At 37.7% G+C, this 12839-nt stretch overlaps 1 protein-coding gene across 3 annotated transcripts; it reads left to right on the forward strand.

The window, feature by feature from the left end:
- LOC109243722 lies at positions 2293 to 10053 on the forward strand. Of its 3 annotated transcripts, none has more exons than XR_002070600.1 (8): positions 2293 to 3162; positions 3278 to 3377; positions 3473 to 3529; positions 5219 to 5333; positions 8007 to 8089; positions 8912 to 8957; positions 9060 to 9156; positions 9595 to 10053. XR_002070600.1 is itself a non-coding variant. In XM_019410706.1 (8 exons), exons 1-8 carry the CDS (start codon positions 2807 to 2809, stop codon positions 9649 to 9651), a joined length of 927 nt encoding a protein of 308 aa, XP_019266251.1. In that variant the 5' UTR covers positions 2300 to 2806; the 3' UTR covers positions 9652 to 10053. The 3 variants fall into 3 exon arrangements, 2 of the variants coding, with proteins under 2 accessions (XP_019266251.1, XP_019266255.1); XM_019410706.1 differs by having other exon boundaries at positions 2300 to 3162; positions 8912 to 8973; XM_019410710.1 differs by having other exon boundaries at positions 2301 to 3162; positions 8010 to 8089; positions 8912 to 8973.

The following is a 12839-nucleotide window of genomic DNA, read 5'->3' on the forward strand; positions in this document are numbered from 1 at the left end:
AATTGAAAAAACAGCCAAAAAAAAATCAAATAAATACTATTTATTCCTCCAACAACATGTAATTGAAATAGGGAAAAGTGACAAAAGAGGAAATTATTGCATCACCTGCTTATTGGGAGTCGCACTTTCTGTTGCTGCTATTCAAGATCTGTGGTCACAATAGAACAAAACCAAAAAAGTATCATCCAATTATTTAATTTGCACACTTCCCATTGCTCATCTTATTCTTATACCTTATTGGTGGAGAGCCAGCTACAAAGAGTAGAAGCAAGAAAAGGTTCCAAACCCCACAAGGCTAAAGAAAAGTAGTAGCATAGTAACTACAACTAGTAAGCAACTGAGGTTTATGTCGACACCATTTTGCTTTTTTTTTTTTTTAACTAGGTGGTTGATATTAAATAAAAAATTAAGGTAAAAAGGCAATGTTTCAAAAGTATGGAGATTATTGAGGGAGAGAATATAGTTTACTAGATTTTACCTCTCATGTTGACATTAGTTTCCATTGATAAAAGTTTATTCCCATATGAATTTTAATACCAAATTGTATCAACTTACGATCACTGTTTTAAAAGGCAGAAACACTGGGGCGGAGCACTCGTAAAACGTCCCTGAATTTATGTGTGGGGCTTAGTTCCGTGAGACTTACGCCTCGGGCGTCGGGGCTTACGCCCAGGACACGCCCAACGTCCAGCGTACTGGGCTCGCCTAATAAAACCTTTATACAATTGTGCGTAACTACCTTGTAAATCATCAATNAGTATTTATTTATTAACTTTTGTTATGTCTTTATTATATTAGTCCATAATTTTTTTATAATTATTTTCCTAAATATTTTTTTTCACGTTTACGAGATAAAATACTTATTAATTTAATAGCTCAGTATTAGCTAGTAACTATTTACAAATAATTAGTTATCATGATATAGTATGGTGAATTATGTGTCACTTTATTAACTTGTTGAAACTTAAAAATAAATTATACTAGAGAATCATATTTAAATTGTGAATTATATTTTTATACAAATTCTCTTTCAAATAGAAAGCATATTAAATAAAAGGAGTATTTTAAAAAAATATCAAATTATAATATCAAAATTCTTTCAAGATTCATTACTCGTTAAGAGATACATATAAGATTTCGCATCGAATATATTGCTTTTGATATTTGAGTTGTAACGACGTTACAACTAATTTGCATATTATGATATATGTCATACTTTTTGTATTATTCATAGTTGAATTAAAATTTATAAATATTTTAAATAGAGTATTTTGTTATAGTTTTGTGGTTTTAATGTAATTTTTATAATTATTTTTATTTTATACTATCTTAAAATTCTTGAAATTAGTAAAATTTAAAGATCCGTGGGACTTACGCCCCATTCTCAGGGCTTACGCCTCGCCTCGTCCGAGGTAAAACGCCTCGCCTCACGCCCCCGCCTTTTAAAACATTGCTTACAATGAATAGGCCATTTAACGCGCGCACACATATATATATTAAATATAATTAAATGAGAAGAAAATATGTGTAAATACATGTGATTATATCTCTTGGTCTGACGTTAATACTGAATAACAATAAGATACCTACATTATACACTCAGATAACTTATTAGGTAATTACAAATAAGTACTAATAATTGATACAACAACAATAACAATAACAAATTCAGTAGTTGCTCACAAGTGGGGTTTGGGAAAGGTAAGATGTACGCAGCCTTACTCCTATCCTGGAAGAGCATAAATGTTGTTTCCGATAGACCCTCGGCTAGAGAACGACTGAAAAGAAAAGGTAATTGCAACAAGTAAGATAACAGCAAAATGTAATTGCAACAAGTAGTAATAATAGCAAGATGAAATAAGATTGAATCCAGGAATGTAGTCAAACTCTAGGTAGTAATAGCCATCTATGGATAAAAAATATCATACTAACATTAATGCTAGCGAACTGAGTAAGACAAAGAGAAAGGCTCGACTACGTACGAATCTTCTACTCTAATCTTTGACCTCCACACCTTCCTGTCTAGGGTCGTGTCCTCAATCAGCTCCAGCTGCGCCATGTCTCGCCTATCCCAAAGTTTAAAAGTCTCTTATACTTTAATTATTCTACAATATCTATAACTGGTAAAGTGGTAAGTATTCCTTAACGACAGCTTTTAGGTTTAAGTCATTTGGAATCATATTTAATAAGGACCGGTTTACCCTCAAACTGTTGCTTAACGGTGTAGATCTTAAATTCGGATTATTGAGCCCCAAAGCAGATATCGAACGATAACCCCCCAAATAAAACATAAAATCTATGAGTAAAACCAGTGGTCCTGGTCTTAATTTTTTTATTTTTTATTTAAAAAAGAAAAGAAAAGCTAGACTAGATAAAGAAAAACTTCAACAAGGTATCTTCTTTTTCCTTTCTGTCTGCTCTCTTACTCTGTACATCCACTAATACATATATACCATTTCTTGATTCTTTGAGGTTGGGGTTTTATGCTTCAGCAAGTGGCTGAGCTCAGTAATGGGTAAACTTGTGAAGCAATGTAATTTAATCAACAAAGATGCAAATTCCCAATTGGGTTCCATTTCTTGAAGTTGATTTTTCACCTTAGTCAAGGAATCTTGGTGAAATGATTCATCTTGGTACTGTATAATCTTGTTTATTGCAACCCCTTTTACTGTATTGGAATAAAGTTTGGATTTTTATTTGGGATTTGTGAGCTCTGATTTTAGTTTTGCTTTTCTTTAGTAGCTTTGTGTGGATTCAAGGAGTTTAGATAAATATCTTGAAAAAAGCTAAATGCTTTATTCAAGAAATGGCTGCAGATGATTATAACCAGCAGCAAGCTTTATCATTTCAATCAGGGGCAATTGGCAACACATCATCCCAAATGATTTTGATGAATGATTATTATAGTCAGTTTGGGATGAATAATTTTAGTGTAAATAATAGTGGTGTAGGACATGTAGGTGGAGGGATGTTATTTTCAGGGAATCCAACAATGGTAACCAGCAACAATAACACTAGTATCAATAGTCCAAGAATTAGTCCGTACGGAAGTTGTTCAGGTTCTTTTCTTATAGATTCAGTGCCGGGGCTCAAGCACGACTCGGGGCTAGCAGCTGAGTGGACGGTCGAGGAACAGTACAAGCTCGATAAAGGACTTATCAAGTAGGTAGTTTATTCCTGGTCTCTGAATGAATATATATGCTGTGATGTTTTTGTGTCTATTCAATATTTGTGACAAAATTATATATATTAACCTTACAAGTTTTTTTGATGATAGGTTTGCTAACGAACCCCGTATACTGAAATATATTAAGATTGCAGCCACACTCCGGGATAAAACTGTACGTGATGTTGCAATGAGATGTAGGTGGATAACGGTGAGGTTCTGAGGTTATTATTATTTGTGATGAATTCTTCTCTTTTCATTTGTCTTAAATATTTCTTACTTATGTTTTTAGTGATTGTTTGTCAGAGAAAGCGAAGGAAACAGGAAAACTTTAGTTTGGGAAAGAAATTGAAAGATAGGAAGGTATCCCATCCTCTAGTTTACTTCTTTTCATCCTTTTCGTCCCTTCCCTTTATCTTGTATGGTATTACGAATTACATTGATTTGCTTATGATCAGACATAGTGAGTGGAGTATTTTGTTTATCCAGTTTCTTGAATCTGGGAGTTTTCGGAAACTGTTGATTGTAACTTTTATGTTGGAGGTTTTCAGTCATGGTAGTTTGAAGAAATGTTCATGCCGTCAAATGTAATTTTACTGTGCTGACCAAGTACCACAGCTTATTACCTAGGTGCCATCTTATTTCCAGCTAAGGGAGAAAGGAAGTTTGACAACATTAGGAGAGAATTTTATATGAAGGAGATAAAAAGGATAAATACTTTTCATGCAACGAAATGGAGCAAAGTAATGAAGATAGGGGGTTTAGGGATAAAAGTTTGATATTGCGTACAAGGGTTTGTTATATTACTGGTTGTGGAAATACTGCTGGGTTCCGTTGACCTTTAGAAACAGGTGATCCCAGTTAAATATGCAAAAGCTGATCCTTGGTGCACTAACCAGTGATATTCACACGGAGTTGTATTGTGACACATTCGTTTCAAGCACTTGTGTTACAGTAAGTTTTGGAAGAAGCTAAAGTTTTGGCATTATACATGGGTATAATAGTTTCATCTTAAATATGAATTTACACAATTGTTTAGTTTCTCCAGGAATACTAATGCTGCCATTGCACAGTACAAAACAGATGGTGGCTGGCGCGGTGACGGAGCCAGGACTTTTACCAAGGGGATTCAAAATATAAAGAAGTTCATATTCCGAAAAGTCAAGGGGATTCAATCTCTACTATATATACATAAAAAATATTTTGACCTTATAAATATAATTGCGAACCCACAAACTTCAAATCCTAGCTCCGCCTCTGGGACCACTCACTGCAAGATATAAAGTTCTTTGTTCATCAAACATCTCCTAGATTCGTTGGCCTTGGAAGATTATCTAGAGGAAAAAAACACCTCTTAAAGTTAGGTTAGTTGGATTGTCATATTTGATGCTTGTTTGACAATCAAATCTGCAAAAGAGGAGATTTTAGTGTGTAATAGGTGTTATATATGAGTTGTATGGTGAATATACAAGCCATCTGTTGCTACACAGTGTAGTGGCAAGGCAGCTATGGAGTTGTTCCAGCTTGCCCTTTTTTGGGTGATTTCCCAGTATAGAAACCAGAGGTGTTTGAAGAAAAAGCTGAACTAGTTGATAAACTTTAATACAAATGCTTGTACATTTTTGGCCTTTTTGTGTAACTTGGTAAATGCACATGAATTGAGTATTCTTATAGGTTTTCATCTCCTCTGGATATTAATGGGGAGCAACTCTTTGCAACTATACAGTTTCACGACCTACTCTTTGCTGGCTTATAATGAACAATTTTGTTTAAGATGTAATCCACTAGATATGTATCTTTTCGAAATGTTGCATCTGCAGCAGGAAAATTTCTGAATAGCGATATTCAGATCACTAATGAACTCTAACTTTAAAAAACACTTTCTGAAGGTTCATGTTATCTTCCCTAGTTTCAGTATGTCATACATTTAATCATTGTTCATCTCTTTATGCATGTCTATTGGTATGTTTCTATCTGCATGTGTGTTTCTTTACGCATTGTTTTATCACATTGATTGAGAGAAAACACATTACACATTTAATGCTTCTTCAGGATAAATCAGCGGAAATGTCCTCAAAGAGTAGTGCATCTGCTTCACTTTTTAGCTTGACGCCATATTCTCTCCCCATAAATCATCATAACCATGCTGATGATTTGTCAACTGGAGGTTAGTCTCGTATGTTCATCAATAGGAACCTATTCTTCTCCGTTTTTTTTTTTTTTTTTTTGCCAAAAGAACAAAGCTGTAATATGATACTCATTTTCTGATTATGACTTAAGTAAATGAACTTGCATCCATTATCTCGTAACAGGTGATTTCTTACCTAATGCAAGTAAGTAATGTTTCTGGTTTACAGTATATGTCTTATTCATTCTGGTATTGGATGAACAACATTCTGCATTAGTGAGAGTTTATGAGTATCATTTTAATATGCTTCTTTTCTATTGTGTGATGAAATCCAAGAACAGTTTATTTAGTTAGTTGCTTAGCTTTAACTAAGGAAAGACAATCAAACGAATAACGATTGTACCTTGTAGGAAAGTGATTAGGACGTTATTTTTTGTTAATATGTTGGAGATCGGTAGCAAGAGAAAATACTAACTCTTAATACAATATGCCTGTTGTATACTTGATAAACATCACTTTTATGTGTAATTACAAATAAACAAAAAAATTTCATTGTGTTTCTTTGGCCCCTTTATTTGAATACAAGAAGCGCCCAAGTACCATAAGCTTATGGCTATGAACCCCTTTGGTGCCTTTTGTTAAAAATAACATTAAAAAAAAATTCCATTGTGTTTCTTTGGCCCCTTTTTATTCTAAGATTTTTATACTCCAGACAACCCATACATCAACTCAGAAGTCCCACCCATACCCCATCACACAACCATATAAATTGAACTTTTTTTTGATAACCCATATACATCAACTTAACACCGGAATAATATTAAATACGGTTCAACTGGATCTTTGAGCTCTTTCTTCTATCCATCATACTTTGCTGGGGTTGACACCATGCTCAAGTCTTCAAGATTACGCGACTGCTCATTTCTTGCTTTGATTTCTTTATGCTTCGATGCTGTGATCTCCTCTTGTGTCCACTATCAATAGTGTCACTCCGTGTCCAGCTGTCCAACAAATCTTGAGTTCTTCCGCCTGGTTTATTGTCTCTGGTGCCTTTTTGCGATCTTATTTTGTGTCCCTTATCCACTGTATCTTAAAGCTTTTGCGGCTGAGATCATCTTTTGTGGACTCAGCTGTCCCACAAATCTTCAGTACATCAGGCTGGTTTATTGTATACATCCCTTGTTTCAAGTTAATTGTTATCATATCTTTCTTAATCACGTTAGCGTTTAAATGTGAGAACTTTTCGTTTTGAATAAGTTCTCTTAAGGAAGTCTGTTTTCAATATTTCTTTTCCCTTGTGCACTTTCTTGATGTCTTCTATGAGAAGAAATGCCACGAGCTTTGCACTTTTGAAGGTTCTTTATGAAAGCTGCTTGCGTAGCTTATTCACAGGTCCTTTTTGTCTTTTGGAGCTTCTAGAAAAATCCTTTTAACCTTCCTTTTTTTTTTGGAAAATAGTATGGGATGCTGAAATTTGCTTAGTTGCTAGAAGGTCCTTGTCATGATCAAGGCCCAACTGGCAAGGTATTTTCCGCTTTGGCCGACTGCTCTAGGTCACCTCAAGGCTTTCGGGACTCCTTATTTTGTCCTCTTGGGCTTTAACCCGAAAGACACCTTGACAGTCGAATCTTGAACTCGCTCTTATATGACGCGTAACTTTCTCTCCCAATCTAATATGGAATTTTCTAAGGTAAGTTGCATAGGAAGTTCAACGGCCAACAGTCCATTGGCTGTTACACTCACCCCACCCCTTTGGGGACTCAACGTCCTTGTGAGTTCGCCCCACCACCTAACTCAGGAAGCTGTCAACTCTGATACCTGTCACGACCAAGACCCAATTGTCAAGGTATTGTCTGCTTTGGCCAACTCTAGGCCATCTCAAGGTTTTTGGGCCTCACTGTTTTGTCTTTTTGAGTTAAACATCGACAGTTGAATCCTAAACTCGCCCTTATATGGCCCCTAACTTTCCCCTCTCATTCCAATGTGGTTTGTCTAAAGTAAGCTTCACAACGAACTCCCTTTTGTTCAACCGCCACTGGTCCATGGGTTGTTACACTCCTCAATTACTCTGTTCGCTATTGCCTAATTTTCTTGCATAATTCATACATCACGTTCCTGATAAAGTGAAGGAGATGGCAAAAGGTTTTCTTGTCTGTTTTCGTTTGAATTAGAAAGGAAGGTTTAAAATAAGAAAAACTGGAATCTCACAAGTTGACTTAACAAGTGTTTAAGTGTGGGCTGCACAACTTCCCTTGTAACCTAACTCAGCGAAACATGGTTTTATAAAAGGATAATTAGAGGTTGGGAGTGGAAGTGTGATATTTTACTTGTTTTGGAGAAAGGAGCCCTAAGTTTATAAGTTTCATAAGGTTTTAATTGACAGGATTTCGCAATTAATCCGGAGCTATTTGACAAATTTATGTACATAAGCACCTAAAGATGCTGAATAGTGCAATGCCTTAAGGTTCTTCCCAGATTACCAACGCATGTTGCTTGACCAATTTATACATGCAAGCGCTACAAAATGTCATTTATTGTGATTTGGTAGAACTCTTGCTAAAACTACCAATTAATCTTTTTCTCTGCTAATTTATCAAAAACAAAGATTATCTACAGTGCTATTCTCTATTTCCTTCTGTGCTTTTGGTTTTGCAGCTTGCATTGTTTAGTGCGGCATTGGCTCTAATTGTATAAATGGTTTTTTGGTTTTAGCAGCACTACTTGGAACGAGGCGTCTATTGGAAGAAAATAATCAGGTCCTCAATAAAATTTCAGCTAACCTCTCAACATTCAAGGTATTAATCTCAACCTCTTGTTTATAGTGTTAAACTTATCTGAAAGGTTTTATACGCTTACGAAATAGCCTCTTTTCCCTTATTTCCCTTGGATGCACTCACGAGGTTCCTATTGGTATAGAAGGTTGGGTATCTTTGATAAAAAAAATCATGTCCTTTTGTAAGGTTTTCTACTTTTTGGTATACTTCTTGTATATGGGTGCACTTTTGCTCTTCTTTTAATGAAACTTATTATTTTTTCTAAAAAAATAGTTCAACTTAACAGATAATTGGAGGAGAAACAGAATAACCAAATGTGAAATTGCTGTTGAAGGACTTCGGATAGGTTTCTCGGAATGTCAGTGACTTTCTGATATTTTACTAGAGGTGACATTAATAGTGATAGTCCATCAAGGAAAAAAGAAAAGTTGGGCTCGTTAATACTGGCATGAAAAGAGCTCGGACAGGCACTGAATGACACATTTATTGGCTGAATCTTATTACCATATCCTATGTTTGTCAGTATCCATTGTTCTGTAATTCTAAATCTGAATGATACTGGTCATAAAAAGAACAGGTGCCATTGCCATCTTTAGGCCTTTCCTTTGTTAGCTTTGATAGTCCTATGTTTTAGTTCAAACAGAATGGTGATACCATTGAAATAATAGACCTAAGTAGAAAATTAATGTGGGAATTGGATGAGGTGTCTATAATCCCGTGAAAGTAAAAATAAAGAAACTGGAATCATTTATTACCTTTTCATGGTTTTATTTTATTTTTTATTTTTTTGTGACTTTGGAAATTTTCTATACTGATATCTGATGTCAATATGTTAATAAGCAGTTGCAGGACAACGTTGATCTCTTTTTCCAGACGAAGAACAATTTAAGTGCGATTTTAAATGAGTAATCCAACTATCCTTTCTATTAATCGCCATGCTGAATAGTTGTCCTGCAATTCATATAATATTACCATTGTTATGTCATTTCAGCATGGGAAATATGCCAGGGATTATGAGCCAAATGCCACCACTTCCTGTCTTCTTGAATGAGGAGCTTGCTAGTAGTCTTTTGCTCAGTCCAGCTCAGGTAATCTCACTTGCACGCTCTTTAGGCACAAGGTTCTATTCTTATGCCATATAACTGTGGTTAACTCCAGAGCTTGATTGAATCGCTTCTTCTGCAAATTCCACCATATTATTAGAATTACCCCGTTATAAATGTAACTAAAAAGAACTTCTGTACGATCATTTCATATTTGCTAGGCGTTCATCTACAGTGGTGGAGCTAGAGAGCAAGGTATGGGTTCAGCTGAGCCCTGTAACTTTGATCCAAGCTCTGTATTTTCCTTAAGAAATTCATTTAAAATATAAAAATTATTAATTTAGAAACCAGCAACTTAAAAGGGTTCGAATCTTCCGCCCAAAAGCTTCAATTCCTGGCTCCGCCTCTATTCATTTACGTTACTTCTGAAATAAGATTTATTCCAACGTATCATAATTCTGACGGATTCCTCTGTTTTCCCAGCCCATGATGTTTGGCTGCAGAAGTGGAATCAAGTTGAAACAGGAGCCAGCGTGTTGATAGAGAATGCTCGGTGCTCAGTTTGGGTTATTGGCGTAAAGTACAGAATTTTAGTGTAAATGTATAAAAGGCTGGCTGTACTTACATGACCAGGCCGATGAAAAGAACATTCATCAAAATCCTTTTTTCGGAAGCTGAATATCTGAACAAAAAGCACCTGGAAATAACAGCCTCGCTATCATTCCATATCAAGGCAAAGTCTGTATCAGATAATGCACTTAGAAGCTTAAGATCATGTTTCAACTTTCCGCGTTGTAAATTCAATGGACAAATATAATTTTTCGAATCATCCTTTAGTTTTGTAATGTGTTAACTGTCTCTTGCCTTGTTTTTTCTAATTTGTTGTAAAAGACAAATTATTGAGTATTGGATTGAAATGAACTCAATTATAGCAGAATGGAACCACAAGACTTTTCTTTCAATAGTGTTTACCTCGAAAATACGAGTAACAATTAAATTTAATTTGAGGTTTTAAAGATATGTGATTTAGTTTAATACCAATTAATAATCAAGAAGTATAAAGTATGAATGAAAGAAATAAGTGAATCAAACCAGTGTTACTTAAGCAGTATCGACCTTGAGCTCAGTGACCTCGAGATGAATTAAGAAAATAAAGCGAGAACAATAAAATTGAAGGACAATTCTGATGAACAATGAGCGAAAAGTAGAGAGTATATTCTTTTCCAGATGATATTTACAAATGATCGGGGTCCCCTTTATATAATAGGGGAGCCCTAAATAAGGTACTTTTCCATTTACAGTAAGGAATCTTATTGGGACAGATGTCTAACCGCCTAGTACGGAATCGTACAATTCTATTTCGGGATTTGCGCCATGATTTTAGGGACGTGGCAGGAATCTCGCTCATTCCGTTACAAATCCATAACGGCATTATTTCAGGGTCGAGCATACTCGACTTCGGTATCCATCGCACTTTAATCTTCGGGCATTGCACTCTGTCTTCAAGCTCGAGTCCGGTCCATCGAGCTCGACCTCGACCTTACCTGAACTCGGGCCTAAGGCGACCCCTCGAGCCTGGGAGATCGGGCCTACCTGATCTCGACCGTATACAGATAGTCCCCGCGTTTCTTAGATTAAAACGATAAGAAACGGTTTGATCCTCGATGTTCTGATGCCTTGATCATGATGTCAATCTCGTGATGTCAGCGGCTGAATGATTGAAAAGTCGTTTCTGCATAGTTCACAAGATCATTAATTGGAGGCGGTTGTTGGTCGGCTGTTTGGCTTCCCCAACACGCTTGAGTGGCCTCTATAAATAGACCAACTTCACGATTTTTGCAAACTTTTTACTTCTCAAATCATTCTTAAAATCCCTTTAACTCCTTCAACTTCTTTAAGTTCACCCTTCTCTCAATTTTCTCTTAATACAGCATCCACTCCTTCTCTTTTCTTGACCTTACAAGCCACAATGGCTAAAACATCTAAAACTTTTCCCTCAGCAAGAAAAAGCTTCTTCATCATCGCGGCCGGCCAGAGGTAGAGCGGTGGTGCCACCTCGTATCGAGGAGTGTATTCCTCCGCCGTGTGAACTAACTTCCGATTTCAAAATCGATAAATCTGCATCGCCACCGGGCCGATGTGAGCCCATGTCCCGATACATATGCTTGATAACCCAAGCTGAACTCGAGCAAGTGAAAGGGGACTGCAACTGGAAGAACAAGGATGTAGTGATCCCTTCCCCTGAAGAGGACATTACTACTCATAAGGTAAGGTACTTCAGCATGTATACCTATCTGTTCATGTTGGGTCCTGTAGATCTAGCTCGGGGTCCAATAGACCCAGTGATTCTTGATTTTTGCCAACAATACCAGGTGACGCTTGGCCAGATCTACTCTTCGTTCTGGCGCATCGTCCACCTAATTAGGTACTTCTCGAGCTTGATCCAGGGGATGCCTTTCACCCTCGACCACCTGATCAGCTATACAGCCCTCGCCTTTATCTAGGTGGTCTGATAAAGCTGCAACACCGATCCTCGAAATCTCTCTTCTCCAGCATCGATGAGGATAAGGACCGAGGATGGATGAGCCGGTTTATCCGAATCAGGACCTCCGACTTGATTCCTGCTGAGAGGATGCCATTCCCCGAGGAATGGAACATGAAACGTAAGTACATATTTATCGGTAGTGACTTTATATTCTGCTTTCCCTACTCTTTCTCGACCTCATCCTTTTCTCGATCTAATCCCTTTCCGATGGTGTAGCTGTTGCTTGGTTTCCTGGTGCGGTCCCAGACCTTGAAGGTTGGGTACGGCAACTAGCCTCCACTTCTTCATACGCGGAACGCAGCTAGCGTGACCTGGCCAAGGGCCGATGGGAGGCTAAAAACCATGGTGAGTTCTCTTGTTTGTATTCTTATTTTCCTTAGTGAAATACTTACTTCATGTTTATGCAGGCCTCGGAGATCCCGTTGCTATGCGGCCGCCCCGCCCGGTGAAGAGGAAATCCCAAAGCCCTCCAAGGAAAAGAAAAGGAAGAAGGGATCGCCTGCAAATTCCCCGAAGCCAAAGAAAAGCAAGGCTTGAAAGCCTAAGGCCGATACCGTGGCCCTGTCTCCAGAAATGGCCCGACGCCTTTGGGATGAGGATGAAGATGAAGAGGGGGAAGATGGTGACTGCCTGTTGGTAGTTCGGGAAAGAGGAAGAGCTGACGCTTCGAAGACCACTGAACCGATGGTGGCTGATGCGGTTCATTCTCGAATCGAATAAATCTCTGAGGGGAGTTCGAGCAAAGTCCCCGAGCCATTGGGCAGCAAAAGAGCACCTCGTCTTGGAGGTCATTTGGAGGGCGAGACCGAGGGGCCCGGTTCCGAGGCTCTCCAAAGAGAAGAGAATGTCCCTAGTGGATCACTTGGGGTAATCAATGTGGATGAATCGCCGCCTGGTCCTGAGTTCTCCGAGGGGCAATTCCGAGATGCCCGGAACATGAGAACTCCCGACGTGGAAACGAGCCATGAAGGGAATGATATCTTTCGAGAGTGCCTTGCAAGGGTCGAAGATGGTCCCGACCCAGATGCCTTATTTATTTTTGATGAGGCCCAGCGGCTTTTCAAACAAGTAATTTTCTGCCCTTAATATTACGCATGCACTTTATCTTTGTTGTTCTGAGTCTAATTTTTCCCTTTTGTGAAGGCTGTGAAGCTCCATCGAGAAGCGTTTTCCAAGTCTCGAA

This window comes from Nicotiana attenuata, chromosome 2 (assembly GCF_001879085.1).
Source record: "Nicotiana attenuata strain UT chromosome 2, NIATTr2, whole genome shotgun sequence".
NCBI lineage: Eukaryota > Viridiplantae > Streptophyta > Magnoliopsida > Solanales > Solanaceae > Nicotiana > Nicotiana attenuata.

Excerpts from the sequence above, each read along its gene's own strand:
- LOC109243722 (XM_019410706.1), top strand. The coding sequence starts at position 2,807 with ATGGCTGCAGATGATTATAACCAGCAGCAAGCTTTATCATTTCAATCA. Across the intron at positions 3,530-5,218 it reads AGAAATTGAAAGATAGGAAG|GATAAATCAGCGGAAATGTC; the intron begins GTATCCCATCCT and ends ATGCTTCTTCAG. Across the intron at positions 5,334-8,006 it reads TGATGATTTGTCAACTGGAG|CAGCACTACTTGGAACGAGG; the intron begins GTTAGTCTCGTA and ends TTTTGGTTTTAG.